General features: G+C 37.9%; 1 protein-coding gene across 3 annotated transcripts in view; it reads right to left on the reverse strand.

Annotated features, from left to right (window-relative positions):
- Positions 1–22,589, reverse strand: part of CSRNP3 (cysteine and serine rich nuclear protein 3) — a 189,423-nt gene that overhangs the window by 17,314 nt on the left and 149,520 nt on the right. For all 3 annotated transcript variants that reach the window (XM_077883087.1, XM_077883088.1, XM_077883089.1), the window contains one exon: positions 3,694–3,953. In XM_077883087.1, coding sequence (XP_077739213.1) covers positions 3,694–3,953 — 260 coding nt within the window. The remainder of the gene's footprint in view (positions 1–3,693; positions 3,954–22,589) is intronic.

The raw sequence follows: 22,589 nt of genomic DNA on the forward strand, positions 1-22,589 counted from the left end.
GCCCCCCCGCCCCCCCATCTATCATGAATATGTAAATTTAAAAAAATCTTTAAAAAAATATACAACTGTTTCTTCATTCGGTCTTCTCAGATTTTTTTTTAAAGCAAACTGGTCCGCATTGCTATGATCTTTTATTAGGTTCGTGTGACATGTTTCTGAGTTTCTAAATATTTTCAACACAGAGAGGCTAAAATCAGACACCTTAGAATCCCATTATCTTTTTGCTTGGTATTCATTTGAAAGGAGCAATGATATCCAAATGTCTTCTGTTTACATCTTCACCAAAAAGGGAAGTTGCGTGTTTTCACTTATCAATGACAAACCGAGCCATGACTGCCTCTCCAACTTCCAACACTAAGTACGATTAAAAATAAAAGATGAATCAATAGGAGAATTCTTTCTTTCTTTCTTTCTTTCTTTCTTTCTTTCTTTCTTTCTTTCTTTCTTTCTTTTTGGTTCTTCTTTTCTTCTGCAGCTTATTAAAGAAAAAGCATAAAAGTCGCTGAATACAAATTACAGTATCAGAATATATTACTGCCTGATATGGAAGGTTCCTGTAGGTGTGTGGCTCTCCCAACATTCATCACATGTATAATGTGCCTCAAAGTTCGCCACAATAAATCTTTTGGTTCTCAGATAGAATTATAGTCTCCCAGCTGCTAAAAACCACTGTACACAGTACCAAACCTCAGAAAGGTATGACTCCCTATAGGTACAGAGATTGGCTTTCCCAATGCCTAGGGGGGATAATCAATTAATTTTAGAATAAGAAGTAACAGGATAATATAACCAGTTTTCTATTGAGTGAGTCAGTGTTTAACATCATTGAGTTTCTTTTTCTTCAGCACACATGGTCCAATAATTTACTTATCCCACTGGGTCTTTGTTAAGATTAAATTGAATGATGTTTACCAAATGCCTGGCAAATAAAAATCACTTAATGAATGGCGGCCATTACTATTGTTTTGCCAATATTTGATTGGGAATGACTTTGTTCTTTGAGTAGGGCATAGAGTTGGTTTACAGTGGTTTAGAAAGGTAGAGGGCAGATTTCAAAAGCAAATCTAAGACTTATTATTAAAATAAGCTATATGCAAAGCAATCAGGAAAACAATAACAGTGGGCTGCTACCAAAAAAATCTTAAGAGACTTCCAATGAAATTTGTCAAAAATATCACCAAAGGAAATATGAGATAAGCTCTAGGCTAGATTGTGCCTCGCTTAATTTAAGCAATGGCCTTCTTATACAATTGGGAGCAAGGCAGATACATAAATTGCAAAATACATAAAAACAAGGTATTTTAAAACACACGGCACACCTCTGCTGTCTGACTTTGTACTGGGAACTAGAGTTACACGTAACACAGGTGTGCTCATTGGTGCTTCAGCGATTTAATAAGAGGCTCTTCATGTTAAGTATCCTGGATTACCTAAAAAACATTTCCTTTGTCCCATAATAGTGGGAGAGCATTACTATATTTTGATAGGCTGATGGAGCAGTACATGTTTAAAGATTGTCTTTGGTTGATGTTTTCTGAGCTGTGTTTCTCTCCACTTAATCTCTAATATGGCCTGGACACATCTCTGACATCTCTTTACTAACTCAAAAGCCTCTCCAAAATCAGTATGTTCAAAAATAATCTCATTATCTATCCCTTCCCTTCCAATCCCAGGCCCACCCTACTCCTCTTCCTGGATTCCTTGCCATATCCTCATAGAGAAAGCTACTATTACCCACAACCTGTTCATTTGTGTAAGCCAGAAATCCAGGAATCATTCTTGACTCCTCCTTTTTTTTTTTCCCTCTAAGTATCACAATGTTCATTGATAGATACAAGTAAATAAGATCAGGGCAAGAACATAATTTGATAAATTATGTAGACTTAATTTCAATACTCTAATAAGAGGGACCAATTCAAATCATTACCATTTGTTCCACACCCACAAAACCACGTCAAGGGCAGGAATGGTCTCTCAAAATTGATCAGTTTTGTGCAAGTAAACCATGTTTCTTTTAAAAAGACTTTTGCGCTTGCCCAGGTTCAAGGATATTAAAATCTAGCACATAAATCCTATTACGGGAGGTAGAAATACAGGCAATATACTATTACAGCAACAAGTAACCACAGTTAAGAATTTTTCTGTAACAACCAAATGGATAATCAAATATTGCAACAACACAATATTCCTGAGAAAAGTGCATTTCTACAGTATCCAGTATTGCTGTTCAATCTTCTAACTTCAAACAGCCTACAGTAACCGGCAGCAAAGACGGTCCTTGCCTGCTGGAAGATTTAGGATGTAATTATCACATGCTACTAAAATACTATCTAAACATTAAAGATACTCCTAAAATATTTGATGGTAGACTATGATTAAGACATTACACTACAAAAAAATCCTTATGCAAAGGGAAACACTAACTGATGTGCTTCTGCTTTAAATATTGTGAAAACATTACAGCAGAATGACTTTTTGCAGTGGTTAGGTCAAATGCAGTTTGGTCATAGCAATGGTATGTTTTGCACAATTCGAGGCTTTGGCTGGTTCTTTAGTCAGCTTCTTCCTCAGACACTTCTTCTTCAGCAGTTTCTAGCCAGGTTAGCCACTGATTCACCTGGAATGAAGCCTTGCCTTTCCCAGCAATCTCTTGGGTTGTATCTTCTTTCCAAGCCCAGCCCTCTTTTCCTTTCAAAACCAGCCTGTCACCAAGAGCTGTTGACTTTACTCTCGAAACTTCTTCCTCTGTCCATTTCTCTTCATCTCTCCTATCATCAGTCTATCTAACTCACCATCATCCTTCTCCTGGACTACTGCGATAGCCTCTTAACTGGTTAATCCTGTATGCTCCCCCACCCTTAAGCATGGCAGCCCTTACCCCAAAACTATTCTCACAGCATAGGATGAACCCGATCATATTATTCTACTACCCTGACCCCAATGCCCAAAACTCTCAGATGTCTTTTGATGGTCTTAGATGAAGAGAAAAAAAGGTGCCTTAACATGGTCTACAAAGTCTCGTCCTGCCTCCTCCATGTATAGTCTACTTCATGAAGTAGACTCTGTTCCAGCCACACTAGTACTCACTATGCTTCCTCCTCCAGTACAAGGCAGTTCTGGCTCTTCCTGTTGCCTGAACCACTCTTGCCAACCCTTTGGCCTAGTTAGTTGTTCGGATTTCCATTCAGTCGTCACTTCCTTGAAGACGCCTTCCTTGGCCTCTGGACCACACCAATGCCCTGTTACATACTTTCACAGCCTTTGCAAATCTCCTTTATAGCACTTAATGAAGCTATGATTCTATTTTGTCTACATGATTGATATTTTTCTTTCCTATTAATATAAAAGTTCCAGAAGAGAAGGGATCACATCTATTTTTGATACCAGTTGGCCCCAGCCCAAGCATAGGCTCTATGACCTGGTGGTACTCAATAACAAATATTTATTGAATGAATAACTAAATGATGTCAGATAGGCTTTCCACATAGCTTTCAGTGAAGACATTACTGTTTTCGCTTAAAAGAAAAAAAAAAAGCCTCGGCAGGCAGGTAGTCTGTTGTGTAAAATGTCCAGCTTGGTCCACGAAGTATGAAAAGTATGAAAGTATGTAACAAGTATGAAAACGGATAATTCAACCAAATCAAGGTAAGGATACAAGGTTTTGCAAAAAGTGAGTTCCTAATGCTTTTTTACCTTTAGTTTTAAAGAGTTCAGTTTTTCCTCCCTGAGGTGTTCTCTCAACATCTCCCGGTGGAGCCTCTCTTGCTCTCTTGCAAATTCACCAAGAGTGTACTGGCGCACGCTGTTATGGCGGCTGGACATGCCCAGGGTGCTGCCCCCTTGACTGGGCACGCTCGTGAAGCCTTGCCTCCTGGTGAAGTAGTACACGGTGACACAACTGAAATGCACATTCTTTGTCCTTAGCCGCTTCTCTCTTTTGAGGATGGAGGAGGCTGGAAGAGAAAGAAACAATTCAGTGAACACCTAGGGCAGCAGGTTTCAGATGAGGTGAAGAATTAGAAAGTGCCATTTGATGATATTGAATCTACAGTCAACCCTTTTTGGCTAGGAGACACTAAAGATGTTGTATCTGAGAGCTGGCATAGATTTCTATTTCCTTTCTTGAATTTTCTTCTAGCTGTAGTAGAGTAGACTTTTAAGCCCTCTGTAATGGTAGTCTAAGCAAACTTTCAGGAAAGTTGCCAACAGTCTATGAGTCAGTGGCAGGATTTAATTTTATTTTCCCTAACGTCTTAAGTTTTGGTTTTATGGTTTTCACGAGAGTTGCATCATAGTCTAATCAGAAAAGGCACACTACACTACAAACTCTTATATTCTGGATCTTATTTTGATATCAGGGGCATTTGGCATAGAAAAATGTCTATTTACAAATTTTAGAAAATTTCACAAAGCAATAAAAACTCACATAAAAAGGCTCAGTGGCACTATTTAGACATTTTTACAACCTAGATCTAACAAAGCTTTGATTTGGTAAGAACCCCACTAAAGCATTGCAGACAGTGGGATTTTAATACAAGTATATACTGAGATGATTGACAATGGTCATGAACTACATCAGAACCTTTATTATTAGTTACAAGGCCACCAAGATGCATTGAACATCGTGTAAGTTTGAGATACACGCTGTGGTTGAGAAAGAGCCACACATTATAAACATGACCTTTTGGAGATGGAAGACATGCTAGACACCATCTAACCCGGTCCTTCTATTTTATAAAGTAGCCCAGACTTGCAGAATTTGAGTATTTTCAATGAAGGTAGTTAGTGGCAAGGCTACACTCAAACTTAAAAGCTCCCACTCTGGTGCCATATTATAGACACTTCTCCATTGGGGAAGGAAGTACACTGAATTGAGGAGGAAAATATAGAATCATGCTCTTATGGGTCATTTCCTTCCCACTGCTACCAATTTGTTGAGGTTCTAGCCCTCGATACCCCAGGATGTAAGTTTATTAGGGAACGAGGTCCTTATACAGGTGATCAAGTTGAGGTGAGATCATCAGGGTGGGTGCTAATCCAGTACAAATGGTGTCCATATAAAGAGGGAAAATATAAACTCACATGCAGAGAGGGATGATGTAAAGAGACAAAGGGAGAAATCTGTGTGAAGATGGATAACAGAGATTAGGAGTATGCTGCAGAAAGCTAAGGGATGCCTAGGGCTACCAGGAGCTGGAAATGCAAGGAAAGCCCCTGCTTTCATAGAAAGCACAGTTCTGCAAACATGTTGATTTCAATCTTGTCTCCAGAACTGTTGAGACAAGAAATTTTCGTTGTTCTAAGTCACTGAGTTAGTGGTACTTTGTTTCTAAACTAATATGCACATTCAAGTAGAAAAATAGGCAGAAACAATAAATGAGACAAAAATCCTTGGATAGCAACGAGTAATATAAGCTAACGTTTATGGAGCTTATGGAGTACTTCCCAAGTGCTGGACCATGCAAAGAATTTTACATGAATTATCTCATTTTATCCTTACATCTCCTTGGGTTGATATTACCCATGTCTCCATGTGAGGAAACCAAGTCACCAAAGGTTGAATAACATTGCTAAAGTCATATAACCAGTTGTGAAGCTGGGGTTCATTATTTCAAGGTCCAGGCTCTTAACCACCATTTCACAGAGAGAACTAAAGCCACCCTGAGGGAACCAAACAAGGCTGAAACTTGCTGTCATACTACTTCTGGTAGATGTCAACTGCTGCTGCCTTCAGAGATGATTTTGATTTGGAAGGCTACACAATGAGAGAAAAGGGACTACACTATCACTTTGAATTTATATAAGAATCTTTTAACAAGGGAGTTCAGGTTCCTTAGTCTCCTATGTCCTCCACCTCATAAAGCATTCAACCTAAATACAGAGAGGCTGTTATGATTAATCTCATTTCATGAACTGGTTTATTCAATAAATATAAATCAAGGGCCTGCTATGTGCCCGGCACTTTCTGGATGATTGGATATATTGGTGAAAAAACCAGATGGTGATTCCTGCCCACATGGAACTTCCATTTCCAGCGATGAGAAACTCAGGCAGAATGAACAGACTCAAAAGTTTACGGAGTAAGAGAAATATGACATTTGGGCAAGAATTTCATTTTCCGAACTTCTTTTTTCTACTGTTTTACCTCTCCAGAGGAGATTGCCAGAAAGCAAAGGCTTTCAAACGTGCACATAATTTCCCCATTTATTTATGTACATGTTCACTACACATACTTGTACTCCTGGCAGCAGAGACAGTTTTCAACTTTGATTTAAAAGCTCTGATCTGCTTCATAACGGTATGTTTAAATCATCTCAAAACAGGGAAGAATTTGTCAAAATGTGAAAGATTACCGTAGAAAGAAAAATTCAACAACCTGCCTACGAATCTGCCACCCTGACAGCCTCATCTGTCACCGTCTTACAGCAGGCGAGAGCTACTGGTTTTGGGGTGATAACCTTCAACCTTTTTCACTCTTATTATCATAAAATGATGCCCTTCAGACATTATCTTTCAAGGCCATGAATTTATAAATTAAAAAAATATTTTAATGAACCGATTTAAAATAATTATCATAAACATCTCTGATGATTTTATTAATTATTTTTTAGACAATTCATGGTAGTAGTCTAGACAAATTTTCTTTCTTTTTTTTTAAGATTTTATTTATTTTTTTTCACGAGAGACACAGAGAGACAGAGAGAGGCAGAGACACAGGCAGAGAGAGAACTGGGCTCCATGCAGGAAGCCCGATGTGGGACTCGATCCTGGCTCTCCAGGATCACGCCCTGAGCCAAATGCAGGCGCCAAACCACTGAGCCACCCAGGGATCCCAACAAATTTTCTTTTTAACACTTATTTAGACTTGTACTTGTACTTCTAGATTATAAAAATTCTTCAATATTCTGGATAAATCTATTGTGATATGAATCTACTATTTCCTAAAAAGTCAGATTATATTTTCCCCAAAAGATAGAGTTTAGAGACAATTTTCTAAGGCTTTGAGGATAACAATAGTGGCAACTATAGAGTCCCTTCAGCGGGACTCTTGGCATTGCTAACATGGTCAAAGTGTGTTAGGATTGGATTGGTGTCAGTTCCTATCCACAAGGGTTTATAATTCAAACCTGTGCTTATCCTTGTCCTAGAATTTGCATATTATAAATAGCACCGTAAAAACAAAGATCGAAATGCCTATGGAATATGTTTAAAAGGAAGGCTTTGAAATACTATAAGATCAGCCTTATGGGAGATACTTTAAATGTGGCTTTCCTGAATATAGGAGCCACCCACGTCTCTCTTCTGATGATTGAATTGGAGCGCTAGAATGGGCCTTTATGGGCTATCTCCTGCCTCCAGGCCCCAATTTGACTAACATCGCAAAATGAAGCCATAAAAAAGAGTCTGTGTTCTTCAAGCCTGGGAAAAACAGGCCAAATTCACTCAGCACAGCTGCCTTAGGGAATCGGAAACCTCCCTCATATGCCTACCTACTAATTTGTGCCATTTGCAGAGGGATTGAACTCTACTTTGTGCCTCTATAGAGTTCAGAATTCATTTCACCACTGTGAGGTCAAGAGCAAGTAAAAAAAAGGGTGGAGGTGTCTTTCATTACCGCTTTGAAAATAATTAGTCTGTTTTCATACATGATACAAATTTTTTTGTGTGTCTTTCAACCCGTTTTCTTTGATCTCATTCATAGTTACCACCCGGAGGTGGAAGTGCGTAAATGCGACAGTACTGTGTACGCTGCCCAGGACAGCTCTGGAGAACACCATTATGGCTCCCATCAGGGTACACTGCTGTTACTGTCAAATGATCACATTTTATGGAGATAGTACTGATCTTTGTAAACTACAGGAATAAATAGCACAGAGTAACTGATGTTAGTTGTCTGCAGAATATAGCTTTCTTAAAATAATGCTTTAAAAGTGAATGCAGAAGACAATTGAGAAATTGTCTAGTTCACAATGTCAGGGTAAGAATGTAAGTAGACAAAATAATCCGTGCCATAAATTATATAGAGTTCATGCACAGAGTGGATTAAAAATGGAAGCTAAAACTAAGAACTGGACAGTGTGTTTCCAAAACCATCCAGGGAAGCCAATGCTGTGATGACATGAATATTTGATCCAACAGAGGAGATGAATATATCAAAATATCACAGTTGAATCAAATTAAACTCTAAGAAAATGCTTCTGACTTGGCTCCACTTCCACACTCCTAAACCAACCTGTTCATACAAATTGGAATACATCTTCAGATCAACAAGACTATCTAGTTGATACATTAATTTTTTTCTTTTGCTGAAAATAATCAAATTTGTTTCAGATGTTTAACAGTCATTTCTGAATATGCATAGTATGTGTCGTTACACTGGAGATTGTCTTGTCTGCATGCAGGAGACTGTGATGTGTCTGGGCCTATAAAATTAAAGACCAGATCTTAGACCACTGGCTCCACCACAGTGCAGCCACTCTGGAGCTAACTATGCTTGAGCAGCACGCTAGTTACCCTCTCAAGGCGCTTGTTCTTTTTAATGTCAACAACCATCAGCAAAGCACTGTGAAAGCCAGAAAGGCAGAAAGCAGTAAGAGCTATGTTTCTTGGCACTATATTTGGTACATGCAGGTTGAGAGTTTGTGGTCCAGTCTGATGTTAAACAAGAGGCAAATTATGGAAAATATTAATTCTATCATTTGGGTCTAAAGTCAATGATACACTTCTCTCTCCTATGCACTATGCTCAAAAGGAAAATACCAGATGATTTTTTTCAAAGACTTGATTTCTTAATTCATGAGAGATAGATAGATAGTTAGATAGATAGATAGAGAGAGAGAGAGAGAGACAGGCAGAGAGAGAAGCAGGCAGGGAGCCCCATGTAGGACTCAATCCTGGAACTCCAGGATCATGCCCTGGGCCAAAGGCAGGTGCCAAACCACTGAGCCACCCAGGCATTCCAATACCACATGATTTGTAAGTCTATATTTTGAGTTTATTTTTCATTTATTTGGGGGGAAGTTAGTCTAAGCAAAATGAGATTACTGAAATTAACTTATCTGGTAAATCTTGGTATTTTTTTTAAAACATACACCCCAAATTAATCAGGGGCTCTCAAAGTATGCATGTTCTTCTTTGAAAAACAAATGAAGATCAAATCAGTTATGAAGTCATGAAGCCTACCTAGCTTATAAACAAAAAATCTGGTTTCATCAGAAAATATTTTGTATAAAAACTAGCCTAATAACTCAGATATTAAGTTGATTTCCAATGGTTAAAGTTATTCAGATAAAAAAAAATGTCCCTAATCTTTACAAGTGACTTCTGTAAATGTCCAGTGATCATATTTTTATGTGTCCTCCAGCTTGCCATGGCAGTCCAGGTTGGCCCCTCTTGATTAGGTGTCAACTACATGGTCTCAAATCCTAACCACAGAGTGAAAATGGATCCAGCAACCAAGAAATATAGGAGTAGTTTCTTTGAAAATGAAGTATAGTTTGCTATTAAAAGCAATCCTTCCTTGTTCTAGTTCTCCCCTTTAATTCTTTTAAGTTACATTCTCAAGCTTCCTGAAAATACTTGCCCCAGTCACTCCATTTATTATTTTGCTCAAATGAGGTATTTAGGGCACGAGTGAATCATTCAGGTGGGAGAAACTCCACAGGATTGATAATAAGGAAATGTCTGGGACATGAGTGAATGAGAGGCAAGACAAAAATAAGAACTAATTGAGGATGTTTTCTTTCCGACTCATGAACAAAACCCAAATTATCTTAAATGTGGGATGTAAAGTGATCTATCATCTATGGCTAAATCCATGTTATGTTGTTGTGTACTCAGTATGTTATTTTATACTTGGTTATGAAGGGTAGAAAGACACATACAGACGGTCACAAACAAAAGAAAAAGAATCTCCCAAACAATTGGACGGGCACTACTGGGGTATACTCAATGTTTTGGAATTGAAGTGCTTTGCATTTCCAAAAAAGTAATCAGAGCTAAGACAGAACCAGGAAATGTAAGAAAATGTCAGAATCCTCCAAATAGTAAGTCAGGGTTTTTTCCCCTTTTGTATTACTGCCCTTTTACTACGAAATAGCATTCAAAAACAAAAATCAAAGAAAAATAGCTCCCACTTACAGGGATGCCCGAGATGTCAAACCCAAGTTTGTATTTGGCTCCCTACAGTGTGAATGATAGCTCCAAATGCTTTTAAAATTGTAGCACATCTCTCTCCCGAGGCTCTAAATGTCACTCTTCCCCATCTCAAACCAACCAAACAACTCGTGTGCTAGTAAAGGGGCAAGCAGTCTTGCACCACATGTTTATCATAATAAACATACATAAGAACCAGTCATCATTGTGATTTCAGTCCTTCTGTAGGGGAGGAATAGTTTTATAATTCTCAGGCAAGATGAGGTAGTTTAATCATTTAGCTACACGTTATTTTCCATTCTAATACTAAGTTGAAAATATTCACAATGGATTTCCCTCAAGACTAATAATGTCTTTTGTGAATTGCAGCTTCTAAGTGAAAAAAATTCAAGATGACACCCTTTTGTTTAAGTCACCAGTTTGCAAAAACAAAACCAAACAAAAACCTTCCCATACAAGACTGTGTGAAGTCAGTTTTCCATCAAGATACGTCCACATGCTGCACATGCAATTCAACAATGACAACAACAAACTAGCAAAAATAGAAATAATATAAAAAGATGACCCTAGAGTCTGGATGACTAAAGCTTTGTTTTGGATCATGAACATGCATGTCACGTCGTCATCCATTCAGTCTGTCGACTACGTCCATACAAGCAAGCGAGAGAACCGCACAGAGGGGACAGGCTCTCTCCTGAGTCTCTCCAGACAGCTACAGCCCATGCTGCTCAGATGCTGCAAGCTGGTTTTGACATTATTGGGGTGCTTTTACAGCATAATTGTCTATTTGCAGTTCTCAGCTTAAAAAAATAAGATTTACCACCCAAGATTTTGATGTAAATTCAGAAAGCTGCATATAAAAAATTATGTCTAAGTGTAAACTTGGACCTCCCTCCCAGCTTTGATGTCATAAATAATTAAAATGACTAACTCACAATGATCATTTTTCAGAACTAGCTATTTTTTATCCACACATTTCTATTTTATTCAAGATGTCCCCTGCACTGTCCCCCTGATTCTTATGAATAAAAGAAAGGGAAGGAATCATTTGCTCTCATATGTGTTAAGACAGAAGGGATAAATATTATATTTTAAAGTTATAAAACTGAAATTGAAAAATTGAAGCATCAAAAATTTTAGAAAGAAATCATGTTCTCCTTTATAGATAATTGACTTAACACTAACCTTGAGCCCCCTTGCATTAATTTGACGTTCTACTGCAAGTGTGCTCTGACCGCAGAGTGCCCTAGCCATTAATAGAAAATGCGATTGATATTGGGGATGGTGAATTGCCAAACTAAAATAAATTCAGATCAAACTATAGATTAAATAATACCACTCACTGAGTTATCTACTCATTTTCATTCTAATTTTCATTTCTTATCAATCCATCCATCAAATTTACAGGGACTCATATCATCAATTTTGTTGTTCCAATTCTATGTGATGTGCAGTCTTCCTTCCGATTCAGTTTTGTCTTTTTGTAATACATTACTTAAATGAAATTTATAAATTCAAATCCTTGCATAAAATACTTGAAACACAATGTTATGTGACATGGTTTTGCTAAATCTGCTCAGTTTTGCCCAAAGTAGACTGGAAATTGGGAATTTTCTCCATCTGGTCCACGTACTCCTCTAACCACCTGACATTGTTACTGGTAGGAGCTAGTATAGGATTTTGATCAAGTCAATTCTTTTCTCTTTTCACACTATATACATCTCTTTGGATAATACTAAACTTTTCCAAGGAATCTGGAGGATTCAATGTTAACATTTACACATGGAACATATGGCACATACATTGTTATGGAGGTGTTTATTTGTCTTCTTATTCGTAAAGGACATTTCTTTATTGTAAGCATGTAATATTACTAATGAATTAGAAAAACATGATCCTGTCCTGGGACCCAGAAAACAATAAATTGTTAAATAATGTAATCAATCAAAACTCTGAATTCTAATAATTGCTACGATCCATTGTACAAATTACCTTCATGAGCATCCGCATGTCTCAGTTCCTCCATTCATATTTTCAGAATTATGTTTATCTACCTCATAGGAATATTACCAGGAATAATTACCTTTGTAAAAAGCCTTAAGAATCACAGATGGAAAGCATTACATATACAGAGTACTATCTTGGTGATGCTGTTAAAACCAAATAAAAAGTACTCCTCTATTATCAGTGAGAAAATAAGGACCACCTACTTCCCAGTTTATTTCCTTAATTTCTCATACGTGCAGTTAAGCCCTAAAACCTCCTGCTTAAGAAACACATTTCGCTACTACTAGAGAAACAGCCATTTGCAAAATATATAAATTTATACTCTCATTTTATTAGAATCTCAACATGGATACCATCTTAAGACCATACTGTTTCTTACTGGGGGAAAAAGGTGGTTGTTACTACACATAAATAATCGTAGCTCTGGCTGCAGTCCAAGATGTAAGCACTTTCCTGTGCTGTCTCAGCAATTCTCCTGATGTCAAAGACACATTAAAATAAATGGGAACCATATGGCTCCGCAGCAGAGTACCCGCACTCTTACAACCGAGAGGGCAATGCGATTCATTACCACCATCGGAGAAATATTTTGGGGACATGGAATATCTCTCAATGCAAAATAAAGCTGCGTGAGGCAGGCCATTTGATTAAAATCTGCACACAATGACAGAGGAGACATTTGCTGTTCTCCGGCTCTACTAACCTGTTCTGCTGCTTTTTACATTTTCTCCATACCACTGTGAGCCTCTCCTGTTAGAAGAATTAAACAGCACTTTCCACCTGCTCGATGACTTTCCCACACAGTATTTCATCTGGTCCCACAATACAGCCCCATCAAGCCTAATATATCATGATAATCCAGGTCAGAACATCACTTAACAATAACCACAACCAAACCAAATCCAAAGCTTCAAAAACAAGAGCAACAAGACGTTTCTAAGATCCAACCATTCTGGAGAGCAACACAGAGTCAAAGATTATATGTTGAACTTTGACCTTTGCCAGGAAGGATGAAATCTGGAAGCATTTTTTTTTTAAATATGAAAGCCTAAAAGGCCTTTACTATATTTATCCCAAATAGAAATCCAAATCATTGAGAAACATAAAAGGAAGAAATTCATCAATGCTGTATTACTGGCTCCATATGTCAGAAATCTAGGTTTAAAAAAGAGACACGGCTGCAGAGTTGGGATGAAAGATGAGGCTGGGAATGCAGCCAGCGGGAGGGGGCGGCTGGGGTTACTGAGGTGCTGTCAGTGAGTGATTTGGGAGGACTGTAAACATCAAAAGCAAAAAGAAAAACTTTTAACTTTGACTTTTTCTCTAATGCACATATTTTTTGATTGAGCATATGCTTCAATTTTTAATATTGCCCTGATTGTCTGTTTTAATGTTTTTTTAAGACTATGAATCGCTTCAGCACCATGTCTGGCATAATAGCATTATCACCCAACATCTACTAGAAAAGTAAAATGAAGACTCATCCCAAACGTCAACTCCAGAAAGCCTTTCATAGACTGCCTAAGAATGAGGTGAGTGCTCTTTTTACGAATTTCTGGATCATCCTTGCCTTGGCACTGATAATCTGAGTGTGCGTTTCTTTTCTTTTTTAAGATTTTATTTATTTATTCATGAGGGACACAGAGAGAGAGAGAGAGGCAGAGACATAGGTAGAGGGAGAAGCAGGCTCCCTGCGGGCTGCCTGATGCAGGACTTGACCCCAGGACCTGAGCCAAAGGCAGATGCTCAACCACTGAGCCACCCAGGCGTCCCTGAGTGTACGTTTCTACTCTACTATGAGCTTCGGACCTCAGGCACAAGGACCCTATCTTACCCTCTGGGGAAACTCTCGGCATAGGATTCCTTGATTAGTGTCTGTTTAACTAAATTAGATGAATGAATAACTGAACTCTGGGCTAAGCACATATTTACATTTCCTAAATATGTTTTCCCTAATCTTAAATGGTAAGGTGACATTTAACAGCTCTTCCCTGAAGCTTCAGGCTCAACACGTCTTCCTTCCTCCCTTCCTTGCTGTTAGTCATTTTATTTCCCCGCCGGGGTCCTTTTCAGTGAAAAATAAAAATGTATGTATTGGAGAGAGGACACATCGCCCTCATGGCTTGAGGGTACACGTAACATTTGTATTAGGAACCATTTGAAATATGCTATATTTTACATATCAGAGGATCTAACATAGCAAGCCAACTCTGGCATCATAAGAGACCTCTAAACAATCCATCAATAATGAGCTTGTAAATCCAACTCTAAAAAGCAAGTAGCGGGGAGGAGGAAGAGTTACCTGAGAATTACAAAATAATTTTGAAAGAGAAATCCCGCTGACAAAATATCACTAATTAGTATTGACCTCCAGCAAAAAACATGACTGAAATTCCTGCCTTCAGCGGTCCATTAGTGATAGATCTACAAAATGATTCTCTCTCTTAGTATTGAAATTGTCATCTTTGCCTCAGAGCAGGGACTGTCCTGTGAAAATAAAAATCACATTGCTCAAGATTTATTAATTTCCCATGAAACTTTATCATACTTTGTCATAAGACAATGTTTCTCTTTTTGGTGGTAGTGGTGAAGAGACACAAGTAAAAGGCCCAGGTGACATCCTGAGAGCAGCAGAAATAAGCCAGGAGAATTCTAAATTTTTGTTAAAATATAAAAGCAGGACAGAACCGAAACAATATGGGCTAGAATAGAAGTGGAATGAGGGCAGAAACCTGTCATGCATGGGACTGGTTTTACCCTAAAGCTACAAAGTCATCCTGTGGATGTTTCACAGATGGAGGTAAAAGGCATGCGACTCTTGAGTCCAAATAAAACTTTACTGTTCGTGGCACAGCAAAAGGCACGGGCATCCTATTTCTGTTGTATTCTTTGTCCTCCAAACTGTCCACGGTGGCAGAGAAATGCTACACATGGCAGGTCTGCATTGTACCAAAGGCTTAACGAGCTTGAGAACCCAGGGGTTCTTGGCACGCAAAAAGAATCCTATTCTAAAAAAAAAAAAAAAAAAAAAAAAGAATCCTATTCTGTGTCCCCAGAGGAGACATAATCATCCCTCAAGGTTGCTTCCTACCAACCCAACACTGCATTCTTGACATCCTCAGAAAGACACGTAGGAATGCAAAAACCTAAGGAAGTTTTTAAATTTATTTATTTTGTTCATTCATATATCCCAAGCACCTGGAATAGGGTCTGGCGTAATATTCGGTACATCGCTGTTTAGTGAATGAGTGGGATTTATTGACGGGCTTCTTCTCTTATTAAACCTTGTAATTCTTGTGAAATGATCATTTCACAGGCATGTTTATTATAACTATCCCTTAGTACGGGAAAGCAATATTCATAACACACGAAGAAACAATGTTTCCTGCAAAATGTCTATGAACTAAAGAGTTTCTTGAAGAATGTTTAGTGAGGTATTTTTATTCCTATGAAGTAAATCACTTTTTTTCTCTAGGTCTCTTCATAGTTCATGGATACTTCCTATCTTGTCAAAGGAGACAATCAGTCCACAGATCTGTAGCACAATTTTGGCAGCTCCCAAGACTGGTGTCAGCTACTATCACATCTAACGACGCGTAGGAAAAAAATATATATATATATTTAAGAATATATATTATAGGTATCTCCTGGATGCATAGCAATCCCAAAGGATCCATGTTTGCCCTTTCCTATGCTATTATGACATGTGGGTTATTTGCTACAAGAAAGTTTTTTTTTTTTTTCCCCAAAGCCAAATGTAATCTCAGGATGGACTATATAAGGAAGAAGGGAAAAAATAAAGAGGTTTCTTTTTCTTCTACATTTTAAGTGTTTGTATTTCTTGGGATGGAAATAAAAACTGAGCAGAGCAATGAGTATACTGCATTTTATAAAAGCAGGATTCATCCTCTCCTACCTTTAAAGAGCATCACTCTTCAATGACTTCTGTTTGTTTTGTCATCTGGAGCAAACTCAAATTCCAAAACCTGGTTCTCAGCATTCTTTACTAATCACTTCCTCTGACTTCGTTCTCACATGCCTATGGTCTTCAATGTCTTTGAGTCTAGTTTTTAAGTGATTTACACTAGCATAATATTCATCACTAACCCTGCTAGAGAACCATGGCACTCACCAAACAGGCTCTTGGAGTTTGAAGTTGGAGAAGGAAAAAGTAAGAAGTAGAATCAATTTAAGGCCGACCCTACCTTGGCCCCCAGACTTCTAGTCTTTGGTGAAAGATTCAGTAAGGATAACACAGGATGTTTTTTTTGTTGTTTTTTTTTTTTTTTGAGTGTGTGAATAATCTTGGAAGAGCTGAGGGACTACGATGACTACTATTATTCCCAGATGGTAGTGGATATAATTACTTTCCTTCAACAGCTACCCCTTTTTCTTTAGTAAGTCATTGGAATTGAGAAGGACTGGAGGAGGCCATAGGCAGCTTTGAACAAAGAATTCTTTGGGGAAGAGAGGCGCAACAATCCAGGGGTGCCCCAGGACAGCTTGAGGGTATTGGGGCAAGATGAATGAGGACCTGGTGAGCCTGTGGTCTAGCTTAAAATTTCATGAAATCCATTACTATAGCAATGTAATTTCCATCATTTATACATAAAATAAGGATATACATGTCAATTGCACCGACAGAGGTGTGTGATCACAAAAATGTGGGAAACTACTAGTACACGAGACGTGAAACTGTCTAAAAGACAAACTGGGCTACTTTCAAAGTATTGCATCTATCAGTGAAATTTTATTCGTGTGTTTACCAAGTGCCAAAGACCTTTCTCACTGCTTTATAGGTATTAATTCACTGAATCCTCGAGTCAGAGCAATCATGGTTTGAATGGGTAAAACTGTACCGATTTTATAAATGAAAGTGAGGTCCAGAGAGGTGAAGCAATTTACCAAAACTTCACAGCTGGTAGCAGAGCAGCCTGATTTGAATGCAGACAGTGTCAGTCCATAGCTCAAGCTGTTATCTTGACAACATACTGCCTCCCTTTCTTAGTTCTAGAATGGGCTAAAACTCTTTCTTATATTCCATGAACACCTGCTCCACAACCCACAGAATCCAAAATCATGGCAATGATAATCTAGCTGCATTATTAAGAAAACAGGAAGAGAAAGCAAGTTGCCTGTGCCTTGGAAGCAGTTAGAAGCAGCATTAGTAGCAAATCATTGTGAACCTCTGTTGTTTTATTACCAGACCACTAGTAGCCTGGAGCCATAAATCCTAAAGACACAGGCTTTGGAATCAGACGCACCAGTGGGTTCATTGCCACCTTGGGTCAGTTGCTTAACTCCTGTTTCCTTGTTTGGAACCTCCAGCTATAGTGAAGAAGCAGAGGTTATAAACATGAACTCTGCAGCCACAGCACTTAGTTCAGATCCTGGGTCTGCCATTTACTTGTTATGTGACCTTGGGCAAGTTACTTACTCTTTCTACGCCTTATGTTATAAAATGCTTTTAATAATAAAACCTACTGTATAGTGTTGTTACAAGGATTATAAATTAATATTTATAAAGCGTTAACTGCATAGTACTGTATAAGTGTTTGTTAAATAAAAATAAAGAAATCAATAAATCATTCATATAATTTGGATTCACATAAATCATTTATATAAAGCAGTAGAGTGTCTAAATAGAACGATCAATATGTGTAAACTATTTATTGGCAGGGATTGGCCCCACATGACAAGGGCTTTACAGTAAAAATGTTTTATTCTGTACAAAATAAGTGTTTTATTGTTGTACTTTAAACGTACAACATTCTGTACTTTAAAAACGTTTTGGGAGGTTTCTTGCATTCATTTTGGTACATTTTGGACATTGAGTATCTGACATATCTGACAGAGAATTGATATATGTGTGTGTATGTGTGTATATATATGTCTACATGCATATACTGCAAATATATACTGCTATATATATATATATATATATTTGGAATTTTGCAAAATCCTAGGATTGTATCTGTGACTAAGAGAGAAAATGTACCCTTAGGAGACATTTAGTCTAAGGGGGATATGTTAATATTGATTTTGTGGAGAAGAAAAATAGAGGCTCCAAGTGGTTTTCACCAAGGTCACAAGCTGGGAAATGAGGCTCACATTCGTCTCTGTCTGCCTTCATGTGGGAGCCCTTTGCATCTCCCCGTGGGGTGTTTCTCCTCAGGTGTCAGCATATTGATTTTGCCAGTCTCAGCTTCGCACTTTCCTTGCTGTGGGTATGGTACTTCCTGTCTGTATTTCAAAATTACAGGATTTAAAGGACACTGATTTTTACTCATTCCCTTTAAAATGATTTGTATTTATCTGTCCATTCATTCAGTTCTTTACTTACCTATATTTTTCACCATTCAACTGTGGCCAGGCTACTAAAATATGAAGATAGAGTAGGGGCACCTGAGTGGCTCAGTGGTTGGGCATCGGCCTTTGGCTCAAGGTATGATCCTGGGGTCCTGGGATCGAGTCCCACACCGGGCTCCCTGCAGAGAGCCTGCTTCTCTCTCTGCCTATGTCTCTGCCTCTCTCTCTCTCTCTGTGACTCTCATGAATAAATTAATAAAATCTTAAAAAAATAAAATATGAAGATAGAGTCAATCCTTGTTATTCATGGATTTTATATTTGTAAATTTCCCTACTCGCTAAACCTTATATGTAGCCCCCAAATCAATATTCGTGGCACTTTCATGGTCATTCACAGGCCCAGAGCAGTGAAAAATTTAAGTAGCCTTACATTCCCAGCTGAGGCCAAACATGGTAACTGTCCACCTTCTTGTTTTCACTTTAGGTCGTATGTTTAGAGCCACATCATTTGCACTTTTGGGCTCTTCTTTGGTCATTTTGCTGTTTAAAATGGCCCCACCATGTAGTGCTGAAGAGCTGCCTTGTGTTCCCAAGTGTGAGAAGGCAGTGATGTGTCTTCTTGAGAAAATAGATGTGATGGAGGAGCTTGGTTCAAGCGTGAGTCACAGTGCTGTAGGCCATGAGTATAATGTTAATCAAGCAACAATATATACTCAGTAAGGTGTCTTCAAGATAGAAATACACTAAACAAAGTATGTATTGATCAGTGGATGAAAACATTATGACCAGAAGCTCCCAGAAACCTGACCCTCTATTTCCCCTACGAGCAGGGGTTCAGTATCTGCTAATTTAGTATTCGCTGTAACCTGATAGAACATAACCACCGTGATAATGAGAATCAGCTGTATGTACTTTTCTTCTCTGTGGGCCATTTTCCCAACAACTGATTGAGGAGTGAAGCTAATAAATAGAAAGGTGACATAAAACGATATTCAAATGTTTAGCATATATAAAGTGTTCAACCTCACTAATAAATAAAAATAAAAACAATAATAAAGATCAAGCTTCTCTCATCCACTTAGTAAATAATACAAAATTATAATAATCCTAAATTGTGGCAATAGTACGAAGAGATGAATACTTTTCCATACCATTATACAACATTTTCAAAATGCAATTTCTCAATATATACCAATAGCCTTAGAAAAATCTTCATCTTTTTTGAATAAAAATAATTCTGAATCTAGGATTAAGCCTTCAGGATATAATCAGAGCTTTAGAAAATTATTTATATCCAAGCATGCCCATCGTTAAGTTATGCATAATAATGACAAATCAAAAACCACCTAAATGCTCGACACTATAGAAAAGGTTGAGTAAGATGAGGTTCTATCTGTATGAAGAGATATTCTTATAGCTAGTAAAATTAATCTTGCAGATGGTTTTTAACAATACTAGATAAGGTCTGCTATAATGTCCAGTGAAAAAAATAGTAGATTAGAAAAAAAATTGCTGAACAATATATAGCAACTATAATAATATACAAAGGAAATATTAGGACAGTACACTAAAATGAAAATATTGTTATTCAGAATGATAGGATTATATATGTATTTTTAAGTCTGTTTTATACTGTTTTGAATTTTCCAAATTTTATACAATTAACATGACAAAGAGTAAAAAGTTTTCAGACTTTAAACTCTCCCTTTTGCATTTTAAGAAACACTTCTCAGGTGGCCCAGGTGGCTCAGCTGTTTAGCGCCGCCTTCAGCCCACGGCGTGATCCTGGAGACCCGGGATCGAGTCCCACGTCGGGCTTCCTGCATGGAGCCTGCTTCTCCCTCTGCCTGTGTCTCTGCCTCTCTCTTTCTGTGTGTCTCTCATGAATAAATAAATAAAATATTTTTTTTAAAAGAAACCCTTCTCTATAGCTTTCTGAACATAAGACAATAAAATTGTTTAATATATTCATGAAGTGGCATTACTCTAAATGAGTCATCTTATACCCTAGCACTTATGACCATATGTTTCCCATTTTCAAAATTCCGTTAAACATAGGTACAAGTACCAATATATAGAATTCCATAAAGTATGTTCAAGAGCCTAAACCAGTCTATAATGGCTATGAATGTATCATTCCTTGACTGTCCTATCACGACCAACTGTTAGTACTAACTCTGAGCCAATGCGAATGGGCCTGGAAATGCATTAATAGCTCCGTCTCCATTGCCATGCCAGGTACACACTTAGTCCATCCTTTTTCTCAGGGCATACTCATATGCACTGGATAGTAGCATTCCTGCCAAATTGGTATATAAAGACCCAGATAGTTCGAAGAGGGGAAGAGCTCTAGTCTCTATTACCCCTTTCGTCCTACTCAGGATTTGGTCTTTGTTCCTTTAATTGCAAGCTATTTTACGAGTTCCTGCTATAGCTTTGTCGAATCATCCTAAAAGCATAGCATTGTGACCTGCCTATTTCTCTGATCCAACCATACTTCTTTCCACCATATCAGACATTTTACCGAAAAATAAAAAACAAAACCTAGAAAATTGGCCTAGATTAGAACTGAGTATCCCATAACACCTGCAGCATTGTGACTAGGACTGCTGGTTGTCTCACACAGGGGTAAAACCTACTGTCCAGTGACTGCCCTCAGTCCCGATCCACCGAAATCTCTGGGCTCTGCTCCAGCACTGATAAAAGCCCCCAAAGCCTTCTTTGGCCCCAAAGGCTAATAAATAGCTAATGCTTAATACTCTAGAAAAAAAAAAAAAGAAAAATAGTATTAGCCTGATGGAATTTTGGAATGGGTGGCCACGTATCCATAAAGTCTAAGTTTTCTAGAATTTAAATACGCACATGACTTATATATACAGATAACACATATTTATGTTTTACAGTCATATATCCATTTATGATAAGTATATCTGATTGATTTGCTAATTTGGTTCTTGTGAAGCCAAGGTTATACATGGTGATACTGGTCACATGTCACATGTTTTGCACATAAATGCTATTAGTTATGAGAACTTAATGGGAGAGAAGTATGTGAATTTTACAAAAACATCAACATTACTGGGAAAACACCTCAAGATACATGTCTTACTGGTGGAATTAGAAAAATTTTCCTCATACACAGATCTCTAAAAACACACCGATTATCTTCCTATGTTATTCACTCTTTCAAAGAGCTCCTCACCTACGCACTCCTAATTTATGCATCCAATTATGAGCGCATACATTCATATTTATTCATTCACTGAATAAATATCTATTAAGTACCTATAACCCATGCAATTTCTAAGTGGGTTCTGCATAAATTGTCAATTTGCCTATATATGAGTTTGTCATTGGCCATAGCTGATGAGAACAAGGAAGTTCATTCGATCCAACAGAAGACATTGTTGCTCTTAATGTTAATGGGAATTCTATTAAAACAATGTCATGTGTTTACACAGATTCGGGAAACAAAGGAACAACAAAAACCAGTTATTTTTCTACCCCTAAGTCTGCTACTCCCCATGTTGTGTTTGGATATGTGAGTTAGGGAGCAGAAGCTAGAGGGATCAACGGGCTTTGCATGATGGAAGGAAGTGACTTGCAGCTCTCAGGGCAGCACTTCGGGAGGGAAAAGAGAATGAGTGTGGAGTGAGGAACAGTAGAGTCACAGAGATGAAGGAAGGTTGCATGTTTTACCATGCAATGATTACCCATGACTCTGAAATCAATTTTCAGTTCTACAGAATCACGTAATTCTGGCTCGCAATCCTGGTGAATTGCACTGGGCCATGACCAGAACAACTAGATGACTACTATCATCTAACACAAAACCTAGACCAGCCTAGACTAGTCTTACCACTAGGTAAGATACTGTATGTAACCAAGATAATATTGTCTCACATGTAAATAATATATGAATAAGATTAGGGATTTAAAATAGCTTTCGTCCTGTGTATACGAACATTCTATGATGCCATGTTCTTACTGGAGCACAAATTACTCACTTGCCCTTTGTCACTCGCTGTTTCTTTCTGCCTCACCAAACACCAGTCCCTTTATCAAAGCAGCTGATTATCCCAGAGAGTCAAGTCTCAAATGTGCCTCTGAAAATGAGT

This window comes from Canis aureus, chromosome 34 (assembly GCF_053574225.1).
Source record: "Canis aureus isolate CA01 chromosome 34, VMU_Caureus_v.1.0, whole genome shotgun sequence".
Lineage (NCBI taxonomy): Eukaryota > Metazoa > Chordata > Mammalia > Carnivora > Canidae > Canis > Canis aureus.